Below are 27,565 nucleotides of genomic sequence, written 5' to 3'. Positions count from 1 at the left end.
CAGTCATCTTAGGAGGATAAATGTTTTGCCCCAACTTTTAATTATTTCTGCAATTCAAAATTCCCTTTGAGGTATATTTTTATCATGTTTGAGGAGAAATCCAGAGAACCCAGTGTTTCCCATCTTACTCCATCATCTTCCCAGAATTCTCTTCTGATGATTTAAATTAGGTCTATTTTTGCTTTTGCATTACCTGAAATCATCATTGCTACCTCTCACTTTTTTTGTATTTTAGCTGAAGCATAATAGTTTCTGCACCAGCCTCCTATTTTAACTTTGTGTGTATATCATTCTGTTTCAAGTGTGTTTTTTGCAAACAATATATTGTTGGATTCTGATTTCTAATCCATTTTGCTATTATCTTTAATTTTATGGGTGAGATCATTTCCATCCAAATTCATAGTTATGTTTGCTGTGTATTTCCCCCCATCCTATTCTTATACTCATCCTTCTCTTTTTTACCATAGCCCCTCCTCATAAATCTGTTTTGCTTCTGACCACTGCTTCCCTTAATATACACACTCTCTCTCTTCTTCCCCCTTACATCTCTTTTGGTAAGATGAATTTCTATACATGATTTGATGTGCATGTTTATTTTTCCCTTCTTGAACCAGTTTAGATGAGAGTTAAGTTCATGGGTTTCCTGCTAACTCTCATCACCCCCTCCATTATAGAAACTCTTCCTTTCACATCCCATCTATGTGAGGTGATGATATAATCTTACCTTCACCCCCAGGTATCTATGAAATTTTTTAGACTCATAGTGCCATATTCTGGCTTGGACTCTCTTCTAAAAAGGCACCAATTGAGTCTTCCAACTGATACAGAGAAAATAAACACAAACGAGCCAAATATGTACACTGATTGCAAGGAAATAATAGAAAACACTATTTAAAACATCATGTATATTTCTTTCAGTTCAATGACCAAAGTGATTCCTGAGGACATATTTATAAAACATGTCACCCTATTGGTGCAAAATCAGGCATATATTGTCAGACATAATTAAGGTCTTTTCTTTCTTATTAGGAGTAGGTACCTTTGGAGTGATATATCTGCAAAGTAAAAAGTATCAATAAAGAATTTAAATTCGAAAGTGGTGATAGGACTGTATGAATGTATTTATTTGTCCATGTGGAGTTGGTAATGTTGTAAAAGCCTCTTGTCATTGTGACAGGACAGAAAATGGATCTTGCCATATGGCTCGGACAAATTTTGATGACTTTCAAAACAGTTACTGCCTTGGCATATTTCGTAATAACAATTTCCCAGTATGAGTTTAATAATGTGAAGAAAACATTTCTGTTAACAGCTTCACGTCTCCCTATATTTATTGCCTCAGTGGAGTCTGTATCTATAACATATTTCCAAGATGGAAAGCAAAGGTTGACTAACAGTTGCAGGCCAACTGACATTGTTATTGGCATATTCTGCAATCTGAATTTTCTTGATACTCATGAAGTTCTGTGAATGGGCACAAGGCCTTCTCATATCCCTAAGTTCTCTATCTAGTGTGAATTATCTGAAGTTGTGTCAGTTTTGTTCACTGATGGAAGGGTATCACTCATGATTTAAACTGACAAAATTTGTGAACCAGCTTTTCTAGAGAATGGTGTTTTTCCCCAGGAGACTGTGAGATTCCTGAGGGCAGTGCCACCACTAGGCACAGAAACTTCCATGCAGTGCACATTCAATAGATACTTACTGAATTAATCTGGAATGCTAAGGCAGCAGGCCTACTGTCAATCATTATATTCATAAGGTTTCTCTCCAGCATGTATTTGTTAATGTAGAATATAAGTTCATCACTCTAAATTTATGACACTCATAATGTTTTATCCTATTAGAGTTCTTGGTGTTCTAGACTATGGGGGCAACAGAAATGGGTTTTCTTTCACATAATTGCTACTTTAGAAGGGTTTGAAAAATCCTGATGATGAGAGAAGATATCTTGTCCTAGATCTTGTTGGTCACATCATCAGAAGTCATTCCTAAGGTTTCTTTCTTGTATGAATTCTCTGATGTTGAGTCAAGCTTCCCCTTTGTCTGAAGGTCTTCTCACAGTCATTACAATTCATTATAAGTCTCTCTCCAGAATGAATTCTCACATACTAGGTAAGATGTTTGTTTTTGAAGAAGGTCTTCCCACACTCAGGACATTCATAAGGTTTCTCTCCAGTATGAATTCCCATATGTTGAGTAAGATATGTCTTTCGGTAGAAGGCCTTCACACATTCAGGACATTCATATGACTTTTCTCCATTATGAATGTTCATATGCTGATTGAGATATGCCTTACAACAGAAGGTTTCCCCACATTCAGGACATTCATGAAGTTTCTCTTCAGCATGACTTCTCATGTGCTGGTTAAGATGTGCCTTTTTGTAGAAGGGCTTCCCACATTCAGGGTTTCCCACAAGGTTTATCTCTAGTATGACTTCTCACATGCTGGGTAAGACTTGTGTTAATACTGAATGATATTCTCGAGGTTTCTCTCCTGAATGAATTCTCACATGGGAAGAAAGGGCTGCCCTTGAAAACTCCTTTCCATCTACATGACATTCAAAAGGGTTCTCTCCAGTATGAATTTTTTGGTACTTTGTAAAGTCTTTGCTTCCTCTGAAGCCTTTCCTACATTCAAGATATTCACAAGAGTTCTCCCCTATATCAGTCCTGTGATGAGAAGAAAGGGATTGGTTGTGACTGTACACCTTACTATAATCATCATGTTCATAAGCTTTCTCTACAATAAGAATTCTCTGATGTCCAATAAGTTATATTCTCAGGGGGGAAAGCTTCTGACATTTATTAACTTTATGAGATTTCTCTCCAGGATCTGTTATCACACAGGAGTTCATGGACTAGACTTGAAGGCTTTTCTTTATTCATTATACAGACAGTTCTCACTTTACATAAGGGAACTGTTATGCAGACCTCTACATAAAGTGGTTTTTACATAATGAGAATTTGCCTCTACCCATCCACTTTACTTAGCCTACATAACAAAGGCATATAAAAAAGAATACCTTTACACACCTCTTAAAATGTACTAAAATGCAGGCATATTAAATACTGTACTATAATAAGCAGAATTATGAAATGACAGGCAAAGTTAATGATAGAGTATGCACAGCACTGTGCCGTAAAGTTAACGTAGATGTACAGTATGTTGCTCCTTTCCCACCCACTACACCTAGCCTTTATCACTTGTGGTTGGCTACATAACTGTTTTTTTTATGAAGCTATTGAGAATGTTTAGACAGTGGCTCTCTTTTTTTCCTCATATATCTGACGATAGCAAGCAACATTATCCTCAACTAGTCTTTGAACTTTAAAAAATCTTGAAGTATTTGGATCCATCTTTTCAATAGAAGAAAAAAATTCACTCAAATGATGAAATGCTTCTGCCAGCTGTTTTGTTGTGAACCTTTTTGGTTCAACGTCAGGTTCTGAAGCTTCCCTTTCTTCTTCTTCGATCTTTGAAGCTAGCAGCTCAATCAGATCCTCATTCGACAGTCCTTCTCTGTGAGACTTAATCAACTCCTCCACATCACTTTCATCCACTTTTAACTCCAATTCTTGCTTTAATTTTACAATCTTGTTACTCACTTCTTTTAACGTTTCATCTTTGTCAAATCCACTAAAATCAGAAACAAGCTGCGGGCACACTTTTTTCCAGACTTTCTTCATACATACTTCTGTTACATCTTCCCAAGCCTTAGCAATATTCTGGATTGCATGGTAAATGTTATAGGACTTCCAGAAATCTCTCAGTGTCAAGTCTTTATCTGCATCCAAAGCTGCAATTGCCTGGGCAAATGTAATACGTAAATAATAGGCCTTGAAATCCGCAATCACTCCTTGGTCCATAGGTTGTAATAATGAGGTAGTATTAGGGGGAAGGTAGACCACTTTTACATTTTCATTAAAATCATCCAGATGGAGAGGGTGACCTGGGGCATTGTCCAAAATCAGTAGAATTTTGAAAGGAAGGCCATTATCATTACAAAACTTCTCCACTTCAGGAATGAAGCAGTGCATAAACCACTGTTCAAAGATATCGAGGGTTATCCATGTCTTAGGGTTAGCAAAATAATGCACAGGTAGTGTTGTCTTGCTGATTCCTTTCAATGCTCTAGGATTTTCTGAGTGGTGCACAACAGCAGGTTTTAATTTGCAAGTCCCAGATGCATTCCCTCCAAGCAGAAGAGTAACTCTATTTTTTGAAGCTTTATGCCCCAGCATAGTTTTTCCCCCAACTGAGATACAGGTCCGAGATGGCATTTTTTGATAAAAGAGGACGGTTTTGTCTACATTGAAGATTTGCTCTGGCAAGTAGGGACCTTCATCTATTATTTTTTGCAGGAACTCTGGGAACTTCTTTGCTGCTTCAATAGCTGCACTAGCAGCCTCTCCTGACACATGCATATTATGAAATCCTGCACGATTTTTAAATCGTGCAAACCAACCACTGCTTGCTGTAAATACCTGTGTTCCTTCAGGGTACTTTACCTTTAAATCTTCAAAGAGGCTTCGAGCCTTGTCTTGAATTGCCATTAAGCTTAAAGGAATATTCTTCTGATTTTGGCTTTCGATCCACACAGTTAATAGTTTTTCCATCTCTAGAATAGCACCTTCTCTGTGTTTTGACAGATAAGTCAACTTCATGCAAGTACTGTCTTCTGCATGGTCCTTTATCCGGGCAGCATCCTTCACTATGGTGTTCACAGTCGAGACCGCAAGGCTAAGTTCACGTGCTATCGATGACAATTTTTGTCCTCCTTCATATTTTCTAATTATGTTCATTTTCATTTCCAAGTCTATTGACTTGCGCTTACGAGATGGTTCACTTTTCTCCTCGAGAGCACGTTTGCCGCCAGCCATGGTGAAAATATAGGGATTGCTATTGAACACAGGGAGAGGCAAGTATCATTCACTGTCTGCAGATATGCAGGAACTGACTTAGAGACGCTTCTCAGATTCCCACCACCATCTGCGCTACCCGCATCATACAATGTCTTATTGTACAGCATCCACTTTACATAAAAGAATGTTTGTAATTTCTTTTTGTAATGAGAATACCTTTTAGAATTATTTATGTAAAGTGAAATTTGTAGAATGTGAATTTATGTAAAGTGAGAACTGTCTGTATTAATTTGACTGCTGTCCAAGACATACTCCATGATTTTTATTAAGGTCAAAGTAAGAATCGAAGAATCTGACACCTCCATTATAGGGTTAGAAAACATTTTTGTTGGGTAGATTCCCGTTATAGTGATTTTGGTTTGAAAACAGACAGATTTTCCTGTCATCTTTATGGAGACTCTTTCCTATAGACCTGTGCTGCTATAGAAAAAAAGACTCAATCTAGGCTCAAGCTTTTACCATATTTGCTACATTCATGGTCTCTCAGTTTATTTGGATTTTTGTTTTATATGACATTTCACTTACCAAGAATGTTTCTCCTTAGAACTTTGATGCCTGCCCAAACTGGCACCAGGTTTCCAGGTTTCTCTCCAGCTGGAGGTCAATACACTAGCCCTTTTGAGATTTTTCTGAGAAAATGTCTCCAGAGAAATGTTCCCCTCTACAGATGACCCCATGGTTTCCAACCTAGTCTCACCATCTGCAAGTAAATATAAAATGTTTACATTTCCTCCCTCCTATCCACCTACTGTATTCTGACTTGAATCTCCTCAATGAAGAAATATTTCATCATCAAATGTAAATCATACCAGAATCACATCTTTGGGTCTTCCACATGCATCCTCACAACAATCTTCAGAGAAGAGAGACACAATTTTTATATTTTCCAAATGTGGCTAAAGAAATTTAGTGGATGACCAATTAGTAACACAAACAAACTCAAGCCTGGGTCTCTTCATTTCTATTCTAGAAAATGGTGTATTGAAAAAGATAAAATTCCACAGAAAAAATTTGAAGTCTTACTCATAGGTACAAAATATTCATTGCTGTTAAGACATAAAACCTAAAAGATATATAGAAGACAAAAATTTCCCAGTACTCAAATGTTCAAAGGATATGATCAAAAAGTTTTTAAAGGAATTGCAAAATACTAACCATCATGTAAAGGAACACTCCAAATCACTAATAAGACAAATTCAAATCCAAACAACTCTAAGGTATCACTTTCATAGGCAGCAAATTGTGAAAGATGACCAAGATAAGAATAGTCAGTGATGGAGCGACTGTGGGAAGATAGGCACACTAAAGCATTATGGTTGGAGCTGTGAACTGGTACAACCATTTTAGAAAGTAACTTGGAATTATGGAAGTAAAGGGACTAAAACATCCATGCTTTTTGGCTATTTGGCCCACTACTTGGCTTTGACTAACAAGAAATCCATTGATAAGAAGAATATGTCCACATAAACCAAAAGATTTATATTAGCACTTTTTTTGTGATGGCAAAATATTGGAAACAAAGTAGACAACCCCTTAGTGGGGGAATGGTTAAACAAATTTTTGTGGCAGAATATAATGCAATACTACCGTGTTATGAGAACAAATGAATATAGAAAAGCATTGAAAATTCTGGGGTAAACAACAACTAGAAAAGCCGGTAAGAGTCTGAGGATGGATTTAGAACTCAAGCATTCCTGAATCCAGGGCTGTGCCCTGTACGCCGCACCAGCCATTCACTGAGAGAAATTTGGAAGGAAGGAAGGAGGAAAGGAGAGGCAGAGGGAAGGAGGAAAAAAGAAAATAAGAAAATTTTATTTTACAACGATGAAAATAGAGAAAGAAAGCTTAGGTTAGGGTCTTTTTTTTATTTGTTTAAATGGAGCAACAGTAATGTGTATTCTGGTGGTGCAAACTTTTGGAAGATATTCCCCAAACAAATTACTCCCTCTTTAACTATTCCCTATAAGAATTTCTTATTCTGTCTGGTACAGGGAGAACAATGATATCTCTGTTAAACTGAGGTAAGAAATGTACTTCTCTTTTGATCACCAAAAACATGATAACATCTCTCAGTTTCAGGAAATCAATATCCTTCCCTAAAAATACAAACTGGTGTTAGTGGGGTATGCTTCTGTATCTCCCATTCCTTCCCTTTGTGCTAAACACATTAATCTGAAGCATAAGTTATAGTGATTAACTTCGGGATCTCATTTTGACCTACCATTTTTTTAGGTTACATAAAGTTAATAGCAATATCTATTTCTCTAGTTGGCTAATTATAAACATGGATTTTCTGCATTTTACATCAATATTCTAAATGAAGCAGCATATTAAGATAAACTGAATTAGTCCATATGTCATTAGAATTTATTAAGCATTAAGACAGTACTGAGACATGGCCTTGAATTTTGGTAGTGCTACAGAAAGTTTTGTAGGGGATAAAGGTAGCAGTCCAAAAATACTCTGGTCTCTGGATCTTCCATTTACTACTCAATAACCCACGGCTCTGAAGATCCTCCAAAGAGTCCAGTGTAAGGGTAATGGATTCTTTAAAGGAAGCTTACTGTTCTGGCTGGCTGACCGGGAGAGTCTGGCTGATCCTCTTAGTCTTGGTTATTAAAGACAGCACCTAGCGGGGTGGAGCCAAGATGGTGGCTGGAAAGCAGGGACTTGCTTAAGTTCTCCCCCAAATCCCTCCAAACACCTGTAAAAATGGCTCTGAACAAATTCTAGGGCTGTGGAACCCACAAAATAGCAGAGGGAAGCAGGTCTCCAGCCCAGGAGAGCCTGGATGGTCACTGGGAAGGGTCTATTGCATAGTGCTGGGAGCAGAGCACAGCCCAGCTTGGGCTGTGCCAGGATAGACGAGACCCTGAGTCAGCCCGGAGCAGGCCTTAGGGGCATGGATCATTGAGCTGTGGCAGTTACCAGACTTCTCAACCCACAAACACCAAAGACCACAGAGCAGGTTAGTGGGTAAACTGCTAGATAGGGTCTGGCCACCAGCCCTGGGGGTGGTGCCATGGTGGAGTCAGCTGCTTCCAGAGTACATGGCTCACGTGGGAAGAGCCAAGGGGCATACCAGAGCAGGAGTACAGGGCTTGCTTTGCCCTGCTTGGATCTGGGTCGCAATCCTGGTTGGTGGTTTTTGGGTTAGGAGGAGTGCTGCTGTGGCAGAGCTTGCTGTGACAGTGGAGTAGAAGTAGCTCTGAAAACAGCAGCATAGCCCTTAAAGGTTGGGACAAAGCACTCTCTACTTTACAAGCACTCATACACTAATGGCTGAGAACATGGCCAGGCAGCGAAAAAGGATGCAGACTCAGACTCAGACTCTTGAATCTTTTTTTGATGACAAAGAAAATCAAAACTTAGAGCCAGAAGAAGTCAACAAAGTCAAAGAGCCTACCTCAAAAGCCTCTAAGAAAAATATGAACTGGTCTCAGGCCAACGAAGAGCTCAAAAAGGATTTGGAAAAGCAAGTAAGACAAGTAGAGGAAAAAGTAGGAAGGAAAATGGGAGAGATGCAAGAAAACCATGAAAAACAAGTAAATGACTTGCTAAAGGAGACCCAAAAAAATACTGAAGAAAATAATACCTTAAAAAATAGACTAACTCAAATGGCAAAAGAGCTCCAAAAAGCAACGAAGAGAAGAATGCCTTAAAAGGTAGAATTAGCCAAATGGAAAAGGAGGTCCAAAAGACCACTGAAGAAAATACCACCTTAAAAATTAGATTGGAGCAAGTGGAAGCTAGTGACTTTATGAGAAATCAAGATATTATAAGACAGAACAAAAGGAATGAAAAAATGGAAGACAATGTGAAATATCTCATTGGAAAAACCACTGACCTGGAGAATAGATCCAGGAAAGATAATTTAAAAATTACTGGACTACCTGAAAGCCATGATCAAAAAAAGAGCTTAGACATTGTCTTTCAAGAAATTAGCAAGGAAAACTGTCCTCATATTCTAGAGCCAGAGGGTAAAATAGAAATTGAAAGAATCCACAGATCGCCTCCTCAAATAGATCCCAAAAAGAAATCTCCTAGGAATATTGTTGCCACATTCCAGAGCTCCCAGATCAAGGAGAAAATACAGCAAGCAGCCAGAAAGAAACAATTTGAGTATTGTGGAAACACAATCAGGATAACACAAGATCTAGCAGCTTCTACATTAAGGGATCAAAGGGCTTGGAATATGATATTCCAGAGGTCAGTGGAGCTAGGATTAAAACCAAGAATCACCTACCCAACAAAACTGAATATAATGTTCCAAGGCAAAATATGAACTTTCAATAAAATAGAGGACTTTCAAACTTTCTCAGTGAAAAGACCAGAGCTGAGTAGAAAATTTGACTTTCAAAGACAAGAATCAAGAGAAGCATGAAAAGGTAAACAAGAAAGAGAAATCATAAGGGACTTACTAAAGTTGAACTATTATGTTTACATTCCTATATGGAAAGATGATGTATGTAATTCATGAGACCTTTCTCAGTATTAGGGTAGTTGAAGGGAATATACATATATATAGACAGAGGGCACAGGGTGAGTTGAATATGAAGGGATGTTATCTAAAAAAAATAAAATTAAGGGATGAGAGAGGAATATATTGAGAGAAGAAGAAAGGGAGAGATAGAATGGGGTAAGTTATCTCATATAAAAGTGGTGAGAAACAGCAGTTCTCTTGGAAGGGAAGAGGGGGCAGGTGAGGGGGAATGAGTCAATCTTGCTCTCATCAGATTTGACTTGAGGAGAGTATAACATACACACTCAATTGGGTATCTTACCCCACAGGAAAGAAGGAGGAAGGAGATAAAAAAAAGGGGGGAGAATAGAAGAGAGGGCAGATAGGGGGAGGAGGTAATCAAAAGCGAACACTTTTGAAAAGGGACAGGATCAAAGGAGAAAAATGAATAAAGGGGGACAGGATAGGATGGAGGGAAATATAGTTAGTCTTTCACTACATGAGTATTGTGGAAGTGTTTTACATAATTATACATGTGTGGCCTATGTTGAATTGCTTGCCTTCTTAGGGAGGGTGGGTGGGAAGGGAAGAGGGGGGAGAATCTGGAACTCAAAGTCTTAAAATCAGATGCTCAAAAGAAAAAGTTGATTTTGCATGCAGCTGAGAAATATGATATATAGGGAATGGGGTATAGAAATCTATCCTGCCCTACAAGAAAGTAAGGGGGAAGGGGATGGGGTGGGGGGGGAGTAGGGTGATAGAAGGGAGGGCTGACTGGGGAACGGGGCAATCAGAATATATGCCATCTTGGAGTGGGGGGGAAGGTAGAAATGGGGAGAAAATTTGTAACTCAAAATCTTGTGGAAATCAATGTTGAAAACTAAAATATTAAATAAATAACAAAAAAGTACAAAAAACCCAGCACCTTGCATGTAGAGGACACTTAATAAATGCCTCTGTCTCTCCTCTTATCCCCCAGAAAATAGACTTTGAGCATTGAAGGTGTACTGAGAAAGGCTGTACTACCAACTCAAACACCTCCAGCTATAGCACCATGGCACAAGACAGAAAGGATGACTGATTGGTGATGTAGACTGTCCCATAAGGAAGTGGAAAGAATGTAGGCCTAGGAGTCTCGAAGTCTTGAGTTCAAATCAAGACTAAGAAGCTTGCTAGCAGGGTGACTCTTTGGCCTCAGTGTCTTTACTTATCAGCAAATGCCTCCCAGGGTTTCTGTGATGATCAAAGGAAATGATATTTGTAAAGGGCTTAGCACAGTGCCTGCCACAAAGTAGGTGGTTAATAATTGCCTTCTCTTCCCCATACCCTGAAATGAGGCTAGAAACACAGAAGGTTCATTATGAGAGGCTGTACCAAGAATGCAGGGATGGTTTAACAGAAGGGAAATTATTAAGATAAATGATTACATAATGATAAAAGTTCAAAAAATCATGTGATTATATCAATAGAAGCAGAAAAAGCTTTTGATAAAGTTCAATACTCATTTCTATTAAAAAAAACTTGAAAGTATTGGTATAAATGGATTTTTCTTTAAATTGATAAGCCTTTATCTAAAACCATCAGCAAGCATTGTTTGTAATGGGGATAAACTATATTCAACTAAAAAATTGGTTGAAACAATAATTTTAGCACATTTAGCAGGATATAAAGTAATCCACATAAATCATTAGCATTCCTATATATCACAAACAAAACTCTGCAAGAAGAGATAGTTAAAAAAAATGCCCCATTTTAGACAGTATAAAATATCTGGGAGTACACCAGCCAAAACAAACCCAGGAGCTATATAAAGAAAATTATGAAAAACTTTTTATACAGATAAAATCAGATTTAAATAATTGGAGAAATATTAATTGTTCATGAGCAGGCAGGGCCAATATAATAAAAACGACAATTTTACTCAAACTAGTTTATATATTTAACACCATCCCAATTAAAATTTAATCCCAATTAAAAATTACATTACCAAATTAGAAAAAAAATAATAAAATTCATTTGGAAAAACAAAAGGCAAGAATATCAAAGGAAATAATGAAAAAAAAATAAAGGAAGGAGGTTTAGCAGTACCAGATCTTAAACTGTACTATAAGGCAGTAATTATCAAAATTATCTGGTACTGGCTAAGAAACAAAAAGGTAGATCAATGGAATAGAGAAGACATACAATTTACAGCAGTAAATAAACATAATAATGTCTCTGATAAGTGTGAAGACAAGATTTGGGGATAAATTGTGGCAAGATTTTACATAATGATAGGCACGTAGCCTGTGTTGAATTGCTTGCCTTCTTAGGGAGGGTGGGTGGGGAGCGAAGAGGGGAGAGAATTTGGAACTCAAAGTTTTAAAAACAGATGTTCAAAAACAACAAAAAAAAAGTTTTTGCATGCAACTAAATGGGGCATAGAAATTTATCTTGCCCTACAAGAAAGTAAGGGAAAAGGGGATGGGAGGGGGGTGGCGTGACAGAAGGGAAGGCTGACTGGAGAATGGGGCAACCAGAATATATGCCATCTTGGAGTGGGGGGGTGGGGTGGGTAGAAATGGGGAGAAAATTCGTAATTCAAACTCTTGTGAAAATCAATGATGAAAACTAAATATATTAAACAAATTAAATAAATAAATTTAAAGATTTGGGGATAAGAATTCATTACTTGGTAAAAAATTGTTGGGAAAACTGGAAAACAGTATGGCAGAAATTGGTCATGGACCAACATCTGACACCACTTAGTCAGATAAAGTCAAAATGGATATCTTCCCTAGACATAAAGAGAGATCTTACAAGAAAATTAGAACATGGAACATATTACTTATCAGACTTTTGGAGAGGCGAGCAATTTATGAATAAATAAGAGCTAGAGAGCAAAATTAAGTATAAAATGAATAATTTCATTTACATTAAAGTTTTTGTACAAATAAAATGAATAGATCCAAGATTAGAAAGAAAGCAGAAAATTGGGGGGGGGTGGCAGATTAATAGTTTTTAAGATAAAAGTCTCATATCTAAAATATATACAGAACTTTGCCAAATATATAAGAAATACAAGTCATTCCCCAATTGATAAATGGTCAAAGGATATGGACAGGCAATTTTCCAATGAAGAAATCTAAACAATTCATACTCATATAAAAATGCTCTAAATTATTACGGATTAAAGCAATGTGGATTAAAACAATCCTGTGGTATCATTTTACACCTACCAGATTGGCTAAAATGATAGAAGGGGAAAGTGGCAAATGTTGGAGAGGATATGGAAAAATTGGGACACTAATTCATTGTTGGTGGGATTGTGAAATGATCCAATCATTTTGGAGAACAATCTGAAATTATACCCAAAGAGTTATTAAGCTGCCTGTACCTTTTGACCCAGCAATACCATTGCTTGGTCTGTTTCCAAAGATGATTAGGAGAAAAAGGGACAGAATATATATTCTAGAATGTTTATAGATGCTCTCTTTGTAGGGTCAAAGAACTGGAAACTGCAGTGATGCCCATCAATTGGGGAATGGCTGAACAAGTTGTGGTATATGGTTGTGATGGAATACTACTATGCTATAAGAAATGATGAGCTCAATGATTTTAGAAAAACATGGAAAGACTTGCATGAAATAATGAAGAGCAAAATGAGCAGAAACAAGAGAACACTGTATACGGTAAGAACAATATTGTTTTAAGAATGACTTTGAACAAGTAAGTTTTTTTTGTCTATTATAAATACCCAAATTAACTATAAAGGACACATGAAAAAAGACACTGTCTGCATCCAGAGAAAGAACTGATAAATACAAGTATGTAGAGAATAATTTTATACACACACACCCAATTTGTGTCTAGTGGTAGCCATCTCTAGGGCAGGGGGTGGGGAGGGGGGTGGGGGAGAAGAGGGAAGAAAAAAATTACATAATTTTGTTGTGTATTTGAAAGAAATAGCAAATTGTGCAAAGTAGATTTGCAGTTTCATGTACAATCACCTTTTTATTGTACTATGTTATGGAAATTCTAGTTTTATTCTATAAATTTTTTTTAAAAAAAAGAATGAACAGGTAACAGAATAAGTCATAGAAACAGTGATTTCATTAGAGATAATGACAACAATGAGACAACGTGCCCAAATTTGTGGAATGCTGCCAAGCAGCACTTGGGGAAAATTTATGTCTCTAAATGCTTATGTTAAGCAAAGAAAGAGCAGATCAACAATTGGGCATGCAACTAAAACAAACTAAGAAAACAAGAAATTTAAAACACCCAATTAAACACCAAAATAGAAATCCTGAAAATCAAACAGAAAGGGGATATTAATAATACTGAAAGTTAAAAAAAACAACAACATTAAATTGATAAATAAACCGTGCAGCTGGTTTTATGAGAAAAAATAACAATAGAGGGCATTCCCTTTCAAAAAAAGGTTTAAAGCATTCATTGTCTCCATTAGGGATCTTTTATTACCAATAGAAACCAGTGACCATCATTTTATTGATTATTATCTAGTCTAATTAATAAATTGCTTATTAATTACCCAGAAAGCCTCTCTCAGGTTTTTCATTCACCTCATATCTCAGAATAAGAAATTGAACAAGCCATAAATGAGCTCCTTAAGAAAAATATCCCAGCATCAGATGGATTTATAAGCAAATTCTAGCAAATATTTAAAGAATAATTAATTCTATTACTAGAAAAACCATTTAATAAAATAGGTAAAGGATTCCTACCAAATTCCTGCTATGAAGGCAGACCAGATTTCAAACTATATTACAAAGCGGTAAGCATCAAAACAATCTGCTACTGGATAAAAAATACAGCGGTGGATTAGTGGAACAGGTTAGATACACAATATTTAAAAGCAAATGAGCACAGGAACCAAGTGTTTGATAAACCTAAAGATCCCAGCTATTGGGGCAAGACTGGAAAGTAGTCTGGCAAAAACTAGACATAAATCAAAATTGCACACCATATACCAGAAAAGCTCTAAATGGGTACATGACTTAGATATATAAAGGGTAATATCATAAGCAAATTAGAAGAACATGAAAGAAATTACCTGTCAGATCTATTAATGACCAAACCAAAGATAGAGGTTCACAGAAAGTATAATGGAAAACTTTGATCATATAAAATTAAAGTTTTTATACACACACAGAGCAGCAGCAGCAGCTATAATTAGAAGAAAAGCAGGAAACTGGAAAAAATTGTTGTAGTAAGTTTCTCTGAGAAGTGTCTTGTTTTTCAAATATATAATAAACTGAGCCAAATTTATAGGAATAAGAGCCATTCCCCAATTGATAAAGAATCAAAAGATATGAACAGGCAGTTTTCAGAGGAAGAAATCAAAGTTATTAATAGTTCTATGAAAAACTACTCTAAATTACTAGGAAGAGAAATACAAATTAAAACAACTCTCAGATACCACTTCACACCCATCTGATTGGTTAAGATGACAGAAAAGGAAGATGACAAATACTGGCCGGGATGTGGGAAAATGAGGACATTAATGCACTATTGTTGGAGCTGTGAACTAATCCAACCATTCTGGAGAATAATTCGGAAGTATACCTAAAGGACTATAAAACTCTGTGTACCCTTTGAAACAGCAATGCCACAATTAGGTGTATACATCAAAGGAAAAGGAAAAGGACCGATATCTACAAAAATATAGGTGATCTTTGGTGGTGGAATAGATTTGGAAACTGAGGGATATCCATCAGTTGAGGAATGGCTGGACAAGTTGTGGTATATGTTTGCGATGGAATACAATTGTGCTGTAAGAAATGACCAAGAGAATGGTTTCAGAAAAACATGGGAAGACTTGTAAGAACTGATGCAAACTGAAGCAAGCAGAACCAGGAGAACATTTACTTAGTGACATTGTAACATTTACACAGAATTATTGTAAAACTAATCAACTGTGAAAGACTTAGCTACTCTGATCAGCAACAGTTCCAAAGGACTCAGGATATAAAGTGCTATCCATCACCAGAGAGAGAAATGAAGGACTTAGAGGCCAGATGGAGACATTTTTTTCTATATTTTTCTGGCTTTTCCCTCCATGGAAAATGGCTAAAGCAGCAATGTCTTGCATGACTTCACATGTGTAATGGATATCATAGCTCTTGCCTTCTCACTGGGTGAGGGAAGTGGTATAGAAAAGGATAAAATTTGGAACCAAAAATAAAAAAAATGTACGTATAAAGAAGAGATAGCAAAAAAAAAAAAAAGCTGAAAAAAAAAAAGAAAGAAAAATGCCATCCACTTCCAGGTAAGGAACTGATGAACTCAGAGTGCAGATTGAATTCTATTTTTTCCTCTTTCTTTTTCTTGTTTTTTTTCCAGAATATAATTAATATGGAAATATGTTTGGCATGAATTCATATGTGTCATTCTTGACTTCTTAATGGCTGGGGGAGAGGGTGGAGGAGGGAATTTGGAACTGAAATTAAAAATAAAATTTAAAAAAGGTTAGGTGAGATACAAACCGCCGTTTCTTTCAAAGAGACTTGTACAAATGTTAAATAAGCAGCAATAATAAATGAGTATATAATAATAAATAAATAAGCACTCCTAAGGAGCACCTTTAAAGTGCTGTTTTTTCTTCTGTATTAAATACATTTTTAGTCAGCAAACCATAAGGACAATGGGATCTTATTTCTCAAAAATGTTTCAACTTGAGTGATTTAAAAGATAAGTTTTATTTTAGAATGAGCCTCCAATCTTGATATTGTATAAATATTCTTAGTTAATATTTATATAGATGGGAAAATTTGAAAAAATACAACTGAATTAAAGCAGAATACCATATAATCTATCACAGTAAACTGGTCAATATCAGAAACTGAGGGGACACAAATGGAGAGGTGCCTGCATGTAAGTTTGTTGTGGTGATGATAGAATTTTCTGGGTTTTTTTCTTTTAAATAGTACTTTTTTCCAATTACGCATAAAGACAATTTTCAACATTCATTTTTTATATGAAATTTTGAGCTCCAAGTTTTCTCCGTCCTTCCCCCCTCCCTAAAACAGTAAGCAGTTTGACATAGGTTATATATGTACAATCATGCAAGACATTTCCATATTAGTTACTTTGTGAAAGAAGAAACAGAACAAAAGGAAAAAAACCATGAAAAAGAATGAAGCAAGTAAAAACAGTATTCTTTGATCTCTATCAGTTCTTTCTCTGGATGTGGATAGCATTTTCCATCGTGAGTCTTTTGGAATTGTCTTGGATCATTATATTGCCGAGAAGTTAATCATAATTGATCATTGCACAATGTTCTCCTGGTAATGACGGAATTTTCTGAAAGGAGCTTGGGTCCAAGAGGCTCGGGTGCTTGCCCAGGCCTAGTAAACATGGAAGACAGTTACTTGTGCTACAGAACTAACCCTAGATGACAGGCAGCTGTGTGGCACAGTAGATTGAGCACTGGGCCTGAAGTCAGGAAGACGTTAGTTCAGATTTAGAGATGTGACCCTGGGTAAGTCACTTCACCTCTATTTGCCTCAGTTTCTTCCTCTGTAAAATGAGCTGGAGAAGGAAATGGCAAACCACTCCAGTATCTCTGCCAAGAAAACTCCAAATGGGGTCATGAAAGGTCAGACACAACTGAACAAAACCTTCAGATGAATAGTTTTGCTGCCATATGCAATGTTTAGACTGCCATCTAGACTAACACAACTAACACCTTAAGACTAACAAAGCACTTTACAAATATCCTGTCATTTGGTCCTCAGGACTACTCTGTAAGATAGATGCTATTACTATCTTCATTTGACATATGAAGAAACTTAGGTATTTAGCAAAGTGCCTGGCATACAGTAAGTACTGAAGAAATGTTTCTTAACTGACTGATAGAGTCTTAAAGAAGGTCAGTGTTGGGGGCACGGTCTCACAGCTTGTTAAGTGCCAGGATTCAAACTGCAGATTTGTTGACACTCAGACCAACACAATAGGTTGACGAGACCACCTAACAGCTAGATGGTCACTCACCTGGAAAGCTGGTCCTTGGGGCTTTAATCACTGGCTTCCAAGGAGGGTCCCCTCTCTCTAAGTGGCAGATCACATCTGGCTTGGAAACACTGAGTCCTGCTCATAGGAAAGAGCAAAAGAAAGAGTTGGCTCATCTTTCAATCTTAGCTCCTCTCTTTTTGGGGAAAAGTGGGTAAGTAGGGCATGTCCATAGACCACAGGACAAATGCTCTGTATTCTGTTCTTAGTAATTATTGGAGATTTTGTCCTAGACTGGATTTGGACTCATTTAAAAAATACATTTATTAGATTGGATCCCTTGTAGTATGTGAGGGTGGAATCATGTCAGATTTTTGGGTATCGGCAACTTGAACTTTTGGGGCCAATCATAGACCTATAGGAACAGAGTGAAAAAGATATAAGGTCAGTTGGAGGGTCAGTTTTCACTGGGAGCAAAAACCTCCCATAGAATGTAAGCTCCATGAAGGTCTTGTTTTGTCTTTGGGGCTCCATCGCCTAGCACGGGACCTGATGGTGGAATTTCCAAAAGGTATTTAGGAGCCAATAACACAACCATTTTTTGTCTCTTAGATGTGAAAGGACTAGCAATCTGAGATCTCTGCTTGCCAAACAATAACTGCTTTGCTCTCAGGACATTTTCTAAGGGAATTTCATCCAACAGGTAGAATCTGACTCACCTAGGGAAGGTGTTCTTACCCAGATGGACCAGGTGCCCATAATTCTCCAGCATCACATCCCTGTACAGCTCCTTCTCAGAAGGGCCCAGGTATCCCCACTCCTCTGGGGTGAAGTCCACAGCCACATCCTTGAATGTCACTGATTCCTACAACAACAAACAAACTAGGGAACCACCTCTTCACCCCTTAAAGGAGTATAATGTTCCAATGATGAATTCCAATGAGAAATAACATGGGAGGTCCTCTCCATGACGACTCAGGTGTTACTTCCATTGGGTATCAAACAGAATTCTTGCCATTTTCTTTCCAAGTGCTCGGTTTCTGAGTAACTGAATCATGCTGACTCTGGAACACCAATGGGGACTTCCCCTTTACTCCCTAGACACTAATCAGTCCACAAGTACTGAATCCTTCAGTGTAGCCTCCACCTTTACAGCTGAGTCAGGCAGCAAAATTTTACGCTGAGCTAAATTTATACCGAGCTTTCAGGTTTCCAAAGATCTTTTATATTAATTATAAAGGAATGACAAAAATCACTTACTAGGCAGCATATGCTGAGTTGAGTGAACAGAGCGGCAATAATGATTAATTACAATAACATTTATACCAGACGGCGCCTTAAGCTTTGTAAAATCCTCTACAAATATCATCTTAGTCTGACTATAATCCTGAGAGATAGGTTATATTATTATTCCATTTTTACAAATAAGGAAACGGAGGTAGACAGTGATAAAGTGATTTGTGCAGGATCATGCAGCTAGGCCAAGTCTAAGACTGCATTTGAACTCAGGTCTTCCTGACACCGGGTTCATCACTCCATCCACTGCACCATAAAATTGAAAACAGTCCTTGTCCTTATGGAGCTTACATTCTAAAAAGGGGATGTAAGTGTGACCAGGGAGAGATTTGGGTTCAGAAAGTTACAGAGACGGTGAGCAGAGCCACCAGGCATAGCCTGATATGTGCTTTCCAGTGTCCAGTAGCAGAGATAGTATTAATGTAATTGTGTCTCCAGAACTGGAAAGGCTGCTTGGTGTAGGAGATGGAGCGCTTGTCTTGAAAGCTGGAAAACCTTAGCTCAAGGCCTTCCTGTGACACTAGACAGGTCAATCAACCTCTCAGTACTTTAGGAAATGCCCATAAGGTTCAGAGAAGGTATATACCTATAGGGGAAGAGGCTTCCTCCCAGGGAATTGCCTAACACAAAGAAATAACCCAGTTTAATCCAACATCCAACAGAGACCTCACAATGTGTAAAATATAACCTCAAGCAAAAGAAATTGGACTAACTGTAAAAGAACTGCTTTAAAAAAGAGACCCACCCCAGTTCCAGATGAATGTCTCAGTCTCTTCTGTCTATTGGCTGCTGACATTGTGGCTGACTTAGAACACTGTTGGGAATCAGCAGAGAAATCGGGTGAGAAAATCATTAACTTCAATAAAGAAGGTTACAGAGTCGATGTTACCATCTCCCACAAATGCAGCCCCTCCATAATAAAGAACTCAGAAATTCCCTTCTCTGTTTCCCTCTCTTTCTCTGCCTTCCCACGTGAAACCTTATTTTTTCATCCTCACTGTAACCTCCTTTCAATCTCTCTTCTCCTCAGTTCTCTCCCAGGCTATCTCACCTGCACTAGCCATTCTTCCCTCTTTTTCCCACCTGGATATTTTGGGGGAATTTAGGAATTTACCAGTGGGAGAAGTGGGCAAGCAAGAAGTGGGCAAAAGAATGTTCCAAGGTGAGGAAGTCCTGGGAACTAAGGGAAGTTCTTGGGTGAGACTACAGCTGAGGCACAGTGTCAAAGTCCATAAAATCAGAAGCACAGTCCGGAGGGAAAAGAAATGAGAGACATGTGAGCAAGAATTAGAAAGAGATTTAATAGCTCACCACAAGAAATATAAAACCCAAGCAACAGAATCTATGAAGGTTTGAATGAACCAAAAAAAAGTTAATGACTCCATGAGACAAGAAAAAGGCCAAAGGCTAAAGAAGAGAAGAAAATGTAAGGAATCTTTAATCAACTAATCTGGAAAACAGATCAAGGTGAGATACATGAAAAATAACCAAGAGACAACCTGAAAGCAATGACTCCCCCAAAAGCATCTAAGAAACCATGAAATAAAACTGTCCAGATAGATATATTAAAACAAGAGAATAAAATGAAGATAGAATCTACAGTGACCTTGTGAAAGAAATCCCCAAATGAAAATTCCCAAGAACATTACTACCAAAATCTAAGATTCTGGGTCAAAGAAAAAATACTACTAGAGGCCAGAAAGAAAGAATTAAAGCAACAAGAAACCAAAAAAAAAAAAAAGGATTGCATATAACAACAGCTACCACCATGAACGAGCAGAGAGCTTGGAATACAATATTCTAGAAGGCAAAAGATACAGGTTTATAACCAATCATGACTTTGCCAGAAAAACTGAATATAATCAAATAGATGGGAAAATGGATCTTTAATGAAAAGGGGGGATTTCTAAGCATTATGGATGAAAAGATAAGAGATTCACAGAAAATGTGAAACAAAAATATAGCAGTCAAGTGAAAGAAAAAAGGAAACGAAATTAACAATCAAGAGGGATTTCAGTGAGAAAAAGAGATAATGATAGGAGCAACCTAGTGAAAACAGGAGTGGATGGGATCAAAGGTACATAGAGATGGGTCTTTTTGCAAGGAGGAGGTCTGCCAGTTCCTCAGAGACTGGAATGAAGCAGGAGTTCATTGGAGATGACACCAAGGAGGGGGAAGATAAGGAGAAAGAAAGAGAGAACTCAGGGCAAATGGCCTATTTTTGTTTGGTCTAATATGAGTCAAGGTCCTCACGTGAGATGGTGACAAAATGGGCTGCCATGGGAAGCTTGAAGAGAGAAAAGAAGGTTGGAAAGAGCACAGTGGTGAGTAGGATAGAAGAGGGAGTTTAGGGAGGGAGAAGGAAGGGTGTCCTCTAGCTGAAGGGAGGGGAGGACTCACTTGAGATCAGAAGAGCTGACATTCCCTCAGAGTGGATCTAGGCAGCACAGTGTGGTGACTTCTCCGGCCCCATTCAGGAGCATAGGAGTAGGCTCAAAGGAGGTAGGCAAGGGGAGTGCTCTAAGGGTTGACCTTTTACAGGACTTGATTGGCGGGAGGACAAGAGAACAAGGAATCAGGAGAGGACAGTATACAGTTGAACTAGTTCACTAAAGTGTCAAGACTGGGATGACAGTGAATATAACTTATGGGGGTGAAGACTGCTAGGTGGCACAATGGATAGAGTGCTGGGCCTGGAGTCAGGAAGACCTGAGTATAAATCACGGACTAGCTGTGTGACCTCGAGCGGGTTGCTTCACCCTGTTTGACTCAGTTTCCTCATCTGTAAAATGAGCTGGAAAAGGAAACGGCAAACACTCCGGTATCTTTGCAAAAGAAAAACCAAAAACTCAAATGGGGTCACAAAGAGTTGGACACAACCGAACAACAACAATTCGCTAAGATGTCAAGATTGGGGTGGCATATAACCAATCAGGGGTGAGTAGAAGGGTTAAAGCAAATGAAGAATAGGTTCAGGAGTAGAAAGGCACTGGGAGACATCCATGGTAAAAGGCGGAGTGGACCAAGGAATTTGAGAGGTCTTGATCATGGAAGGTAGGGGATAGTATAGGAGCGAATGGGAAATAACAATCATTTCTCAACATCTTCATGTACTAATCACTTAAGAAATCCCCCCAACAATCTGGGGGCTTGACACTGGAAAGTGCCCAACGATTATTGAAGGGGGAATAAAATGTAACAAATTATGCAGGGATATACTAAAATTGTCACTGCTGAGACAATCACTAGTTGAAGTCTGATCTACATAGTTGCCTAAACCCTCCCAAGTTAAGCTCATCATTTCTAATCTCACCACTGGGCAATTAACTCTGGCTTTAATTGATACCACCCCCTTAGCCTCTTCTCCCCAGAACTGGAGGTTGGAGCTCCAAATTCCTCCCTTGGACGGAGGGCAGAAACTGGACTCTCTGCTCATTCCACTCTGCAGATGCCATTGGTTCAGCACCCCCTAGCGTCCCATTCCCCCACCCCAATCAGCCTTCCTGACTCCTTTTGTGTGGTGGCTCTACCTGTAAGCTCCTTAAGGCCAGGGGCTGTCTCTTTAGTAATTCATTAATTTTATTAATTTTTTTTATTAATTTAGCAGTGCCTGGCACCAGTAGGTGTTTAATAAATGTTTATTAGATTGGATGAATTGTCTAAAAGTTCTTTCATAATTGGAAAACTATTTGATTCCTTGTCCTCCTCTCCTGCCCTTGTAAAAGAAAGGACTTTTCATTCAGATAAACTCTGCCAGCTGCATGGTAAATACTTCCCATCAACCCCTCTTTTCCCTTGGCTTATTCCCCTTTCCCTACCTCTCCCTCTTTTGTGAAAGAGATTGCTTATCTACACTAAGATTCCACAGAATGTTGCTGATTTGCTGTGTACCCTAGGCAAGCCTGAAAAGTCATAAAAACCAAATCTGTCCCCTGGGAAGCTAAAATTGCTATTAACTGGAGCAAACTTCCTCAGCACTTAAAAATTTCATTGCTGTCAATTTGGCTGCCTATCACTGACCCATAAACACTGAACCCCAAATGATGGTTATGCCTCTAAGTAGAGAGCAAATTCTCCAGAAATGGCCAAATCAAAGGGATAAGCATTCCTGTGCTTAGCTGAGGTACAGTGATGCGGGGACCAGAGAGTAGAAGAGACTGAGGAACTGGGAAGTTAGGGTACTTAAAGGAACATCAGGTTAGAGATTGAATTTTCCTAAAAGGCTGTCAACTGTTGAGTTGGAGAGGGTGACAGTGAGCCAGTGACCCAAAGGAGGAAAAAAAATTACTGAAAAAATTCAGAATAGGGACAGTGGAGAATCGGTATTTGGAATCCGGGATATTGATTCCCCCTGCTCTGGGGCCAGAAAGGGGTTTAGGGCATGGAATGAGAGCAAGGGCCACCAGTACAGAAAGAAGATTCTTTCTTTGGGCACTGATTCAAGTGTTGACTGCTGAGGTGCCTGCTACTTCTGAGATGTCATGATTCTGAAACTCAGTCCAACTTCAGAGGGACTGAACAAAAGCTTGCTGACTCAAAGAGATCAAAGACAGAGACAAAGGTCCTATATGTACCAAAATACTCTCAGTAGTCCTTTGGTCATAGCTGAGAACTAGAAACAGAAATGAGAAATGGGAGGGATTCAGAGAAACCTGGGAGGACTTGTCTAAACAGAATGAAGTGAGCAGAACCATGAGGACAATTCCCACAGTGACTTCTGCAACATTGTAAAAGGAAACAGCTAGGAAAGGCTTTAGCTCTGATCTGAGCACATTCAGACAAGACTGCTGTGTGACGTTTTTTGTTGTTTGTTTGTTTGGTTTTTTACTGTAAGTAGTTTCCACAAGGGAAAGGAAATATATGCGTGTGTTGGGTGGGGGGCAGGGGTTGGGGTGGGGGGGGTAGTGAAACCACCAAGATTTATATGTAAGAGATTTATATGTAAGCTGTTAGATTAGATTAATTATTAGAAACAATTCGATTCTCTTTTGCTCTTCTGTGTCTTTAGAAATGTTCATGTTTACTGATGCATGTCAAGTTTGTGACCTGGCTGCACTGGGCTGAGGTCTTCCGGGTCTTGGGGGCCATTGCTGCTGACTTCCTGCTTTCCTCCTGAGTTAGGCCTGAATCTTCTGCAGCCTGAGCTGGGGAGGCAAAAGCATCACAGAGGCCAAACATCTTATCCTTGCAGCCATCCCCACAAGGTCCTAGAGAGGACCAAGTCCTGAAAAGACTAGAGCCTGCCCTCAAAGCACTGAGTCAACCAAAAAGAGGAGGCCATTAAGGTCAGGCTTGGAAACTTACAAGGTCTGAAGAGAAACCATGCTTGGCATCCTCCCCCAGCCAATCTCCCTCTGGAGACTCAAAACACAGGAAGGTTCTGGGTGTCCCAGACCAACCAGGCTTTCATTGAATCCAACTGGATCAGACATCTCTCCAATGCTTTCCATTCCTTCCTCCTCTCTAGGCACTTGGCTGCTTGATCTGAGGGGGAAGACGGCTGGATCCGTGGAAATGGAGAGGGTCCTTGGAAGACAAGGGGAAGTCTAAGATGAGGAGACAGAACTGGAGCGGGGAGGGGGGCAGTTCAGACTACTGGATCTGGGGCAGAAATGGTGGCTGGGGAGAACCAAGGAATAGGAAAGGGTCCAAGATAAAAGAGAATGAGAGAAACTCAGACCTGCCAGGGAGTACTGGAGGAAGAGAGAAAGGTATGGAAAAGTGTTGCAAGGGAAGCAGGGAGAGGGTCTGGAAGGTAGAAAACACTGGGTAGTTGAGCGCTGTAAGAGAACTAGGGGTGGGGGCTGGGGCGGGGCGTAGAGCACAAAAGGCTCGGCCCCTTTGGGAGCTGGGGTGGCAGGACCCCCTTATTTGAAGGTGAGGCCATCTGAATCCCTGTGGTTGAGATGGGGTCATGGAGGCACGAGTTCTGTGTCCTTACAGGAGAGATGGGGATATTGGGGCTCTGGAGTAGGAGGTAGAATGCCTGGGTTCCTTTGAAGACAAGACCTTAGGGATCAGAGGCTCGAGGGAGCCAAGACAGAGAGCCTGGAGGAGAGGATGTCTGGGTCCTACAGAAGACCTGAGATTTGTGAAGGAAGGAAACCTTGATGTCTTAAGTGGGCAGGGATAGGCGGGAAGGACACCTGGGTCCTTCAGCAGAGCTTGGACTCAGAGACAGGGGGTCAAGATGCCTGGAGTCTGATGGGCAGCTCCCCTCCTCCTCTGATGGGAGCTTGTTAAAGATTCTGAAGGATGCTCAGATAAGAGAAGGCTGTACCCCTGTCCCTAAGGGGAAGATGGGCAAGAAAACAGGGTCCTGGGGGTGGTGGTGGTGGGGGACGGGGGTAGGGTATGTCCCCTGTCTGGAACGCTGTGGGAAAGCCCACGATGGGGTGTCTGAACAATTAGAATGATGCCTGGGCCCTGCAGAGGACCTGGGATTTGGGGAAGAAAATCTTGATCTCTTAAGTGGGGGAGGGAGGAGCAGGACGCCTGGGTCCAGAAGTGGGGTTGGGACCCAGAGACAGGGACCAAGATGCCTGGGGTCTGATGGGGAGCTTGTCCAGGACTCGGAAGGGCCCAGAGCAGATAGGGGAGCACCAGTAGGAGACTGCACGCCTATCTATCCTGAAGGGGAGGCTGGGGCAGCGAAGCAGGACGCCCCTGCTCTGGGACCGAATGGGGAAGCTGAGGTTGGGGAGCCTGGACAAGAATCAGGTTGCCTGGGTCGCGAAGGCAGATCGCGGCCAGCATCCAGCCGAGGGAGGGGTGCTCCCAGTTGTCCCGGGGGAGACTCACCACGAGGTCAAACCACAGGCGGAAGCAGTAGGAAAGGACAGCAGAAGCGGGTGGGGTCTGAGGCCCGGGCTGGGGGCGGGGTCCTGGCTAAGCCCTGGCCAGACCCACGTCGTCCAGCCCTGGCTTCCTATAAAGCACTGAGTCCGCGATCACTCCAACAGCCGCCCAGGGGGCTTCCAGGAGGAGGTGTCCAGGGCTGAGCATGCAAAGACAGGACTGCCCGGGAAGGGGAAGAGGAAGCAGCGGACACAGTGGGCCAGGCACGTTTGGGGCGGGCCCTAGGGGGTCCCAAGGACCCCGCCCTCAGGTTTCCGGATTGCCCCTTTCCGCCAAAGCCGTCCTCTCAGTCGTACTAGAGGGGGACACTGAACCGGCCTCCAGGTGTGGAGGCACTGCTTCGGTTGACCTAAGTCCAAGAGTCCGGCCAAGAACCGAGGCCGCAGTTCCAGGCCCTGACCCTCTTGTTGGCCCCACCCTCCAGGGGGAGGACCTCGGGCTCCTCTACCTTCCTCTTAGCCCTAAGCCCGGCCCCCAGACTGGTAGAGTTCAGTGGTCACAGGAATGGGTCCTATCACACCTGGACATTCTGGGCCACGAACCTCAACCCAGAGGCTCCAGTCCCATTCCACCTGGCCCATCACTTCTGGCGCTGGTCAAACGTTTGAGCACCCCCTCCCCCAGAACTGCCTCCTCGCCCCTTACACCGCCCTTCCAGCCTCTGACCATCTTTTCCTCGGCCTCCCTCCTCCCAAAACCTCTTCTTGCTCACCAGAAGGACCTCGTGTCCGTGCTCTGGTCCTCGTTCTCTGTGCCATCCCCACCCTGCCCCAGCTGGGGGCCATGCACGGTCCGGACCCCCCAGCTCTCCAGTCTCCCCCACCCTGCCCCAGCAAGCAGCTGTGCACAATCCGGACTCCCAGCTCTCCAGTATCCCCCACCCTGGAATCCCCTAAATTGTCTCAGCAGTGCAGGATGAGAGGCAGCCACCTGTCCGGTCGGCAGGGCCTGAGGGGGAGGGGGAGGGGGGGCAGAGGCTGGGGACCAGATGTCAGCTACACCCTGGCCTTGATTAACCCCCTTCTCAGCACCACCAGGCTGAAAAGGCTCCTCTTTAAAATGGAGATCTTTTGTTTTAATGTCACCTTGGTTTCTGAATACATCTTTTCTCCCCCCACCAGAGAAGGGGCAGTTCAGCCTATTTTCAGCAGCTAAATGGCTCAGGGGGAGACACTCTTGTTGCCTTTGGAGTCAGGAAGACTTCAGATCCTTACTTAGCTGTGAGACCCCGAGCAAGTCACTTGTCCTCTTGTCAGCTTCAGTTTGCTCTTCTGCAAAATGGACATCCTCATAGCACCTACACTTGGAAGGCTGTCAGGATCCAATGAGACCCGGCATTGCTCTGTGCCACATCATTACAGAATCCAACACACTCTCCTGTGGGCAACAGGTGGTTCGGGTAGGCAATAGTCCTGAGAGGGGTCCCTCCATGCTTTGGGGCCACTTTTTAAAAAGGCAAGCTGCGGGGCTCTCAGCAACTTTCCACATAAAGGTAACCTTCCATAGGTCAGCCCCATGTAGTCTATTTTTCTCAAACAGAATACAGTCTTCTCATTGAAGGTCTGGCTAAAGTATTCTGGAGTCATAAGGGATTTTGTTTCTCACAACTCTGAAGCCTGTGGATTGTTGGTTCGTCAGTCATTCTGTCAACAAGCATTTATTAAGCACTGAATATATGCCAGGCATGGGGCTAAGAGTGGGGGATTCAAATACCAACCAAGAGAAAGCCAGTCCCTGCCCTCAGTGAACTTACTTCTACTGGGTAGGGGGATGTGGTTGGCGACAATGCCCAGGAGTTTGGAGGGCACAGGGAAGATGTGGGAGTATTAGCTTTGGGAGCTGGCACATCTCGCTGCTGGCCCACACTGAGCTGAGCATGGGATCCACTGAAGTCCCCAGATCTTTTCCCAGAACAGTTGCTGTCTAACTAGGCCTCTCCATCACATTCTTGTCAAGTTAATTTTCTGGACTGAAGTGAAAGACTTTATATTTTCCCTATGGAATTTTACCTTATTAGATGCAGCCCAATGTTCTTGCATGTCAAGATCCTTCCGGACCCTGACTTTCTTC

At 40.7% G+C, this 27,565-nt stretch overlaps 1 protein-coding gene across 1 annotated transcript; it reads right to left on the bottom strand.

Moving 5' to 3' along the window:
* Positions 1-1,103: 1,103 nt before the first annotated feature.
* Positions 1,104-25,754, bottom strand: LOC118835625 (tigger transposable element-derived protein 1-like). The gene is made up of 6 exons (XM_036742828.1): positions 25,439-25,754; positions 19,383-19,451; positions 18,080-18,206; positions 17,384-17,479; positions 5,452-5,626; positions 1,104-4,903 (listed from the first exon to the last, which is right to left on the bottom strand). The coding sequence occupies exons 2-6, from the start codon at positions 19,431-19,433 to the stop codon at positions 3,256-3,258; spliced, it is 2,097 nt and encodes a 698-aa protein (XP_036598723.1). The 5' UTR covers positions 19,434-19,451; positions 25,439-25,754; the 3' UTR covers positions 1,104-3,255.
* Positions 25,755-27,565: the final 1,811 nt, after the last annotated feature.

This window comes from Trichosurus vulpecula, chromosome 2, assembly GCF_011100635.1.
Source record: "Trichosurus vulpecula isolate mTriVul1 chromosome 2, mTriVul1.pri, whole genome shotgun sequence".
Lineage (NCBI taxonomy): Eukaryota > Metazoa > Chordata > Mammalia > Diprotodontia > Phalangeridae > Trichosurus > Trichosurus vulpecula.
This window is presented reverse-complemented; position numbering and strand designations above follow the sequence as displayed.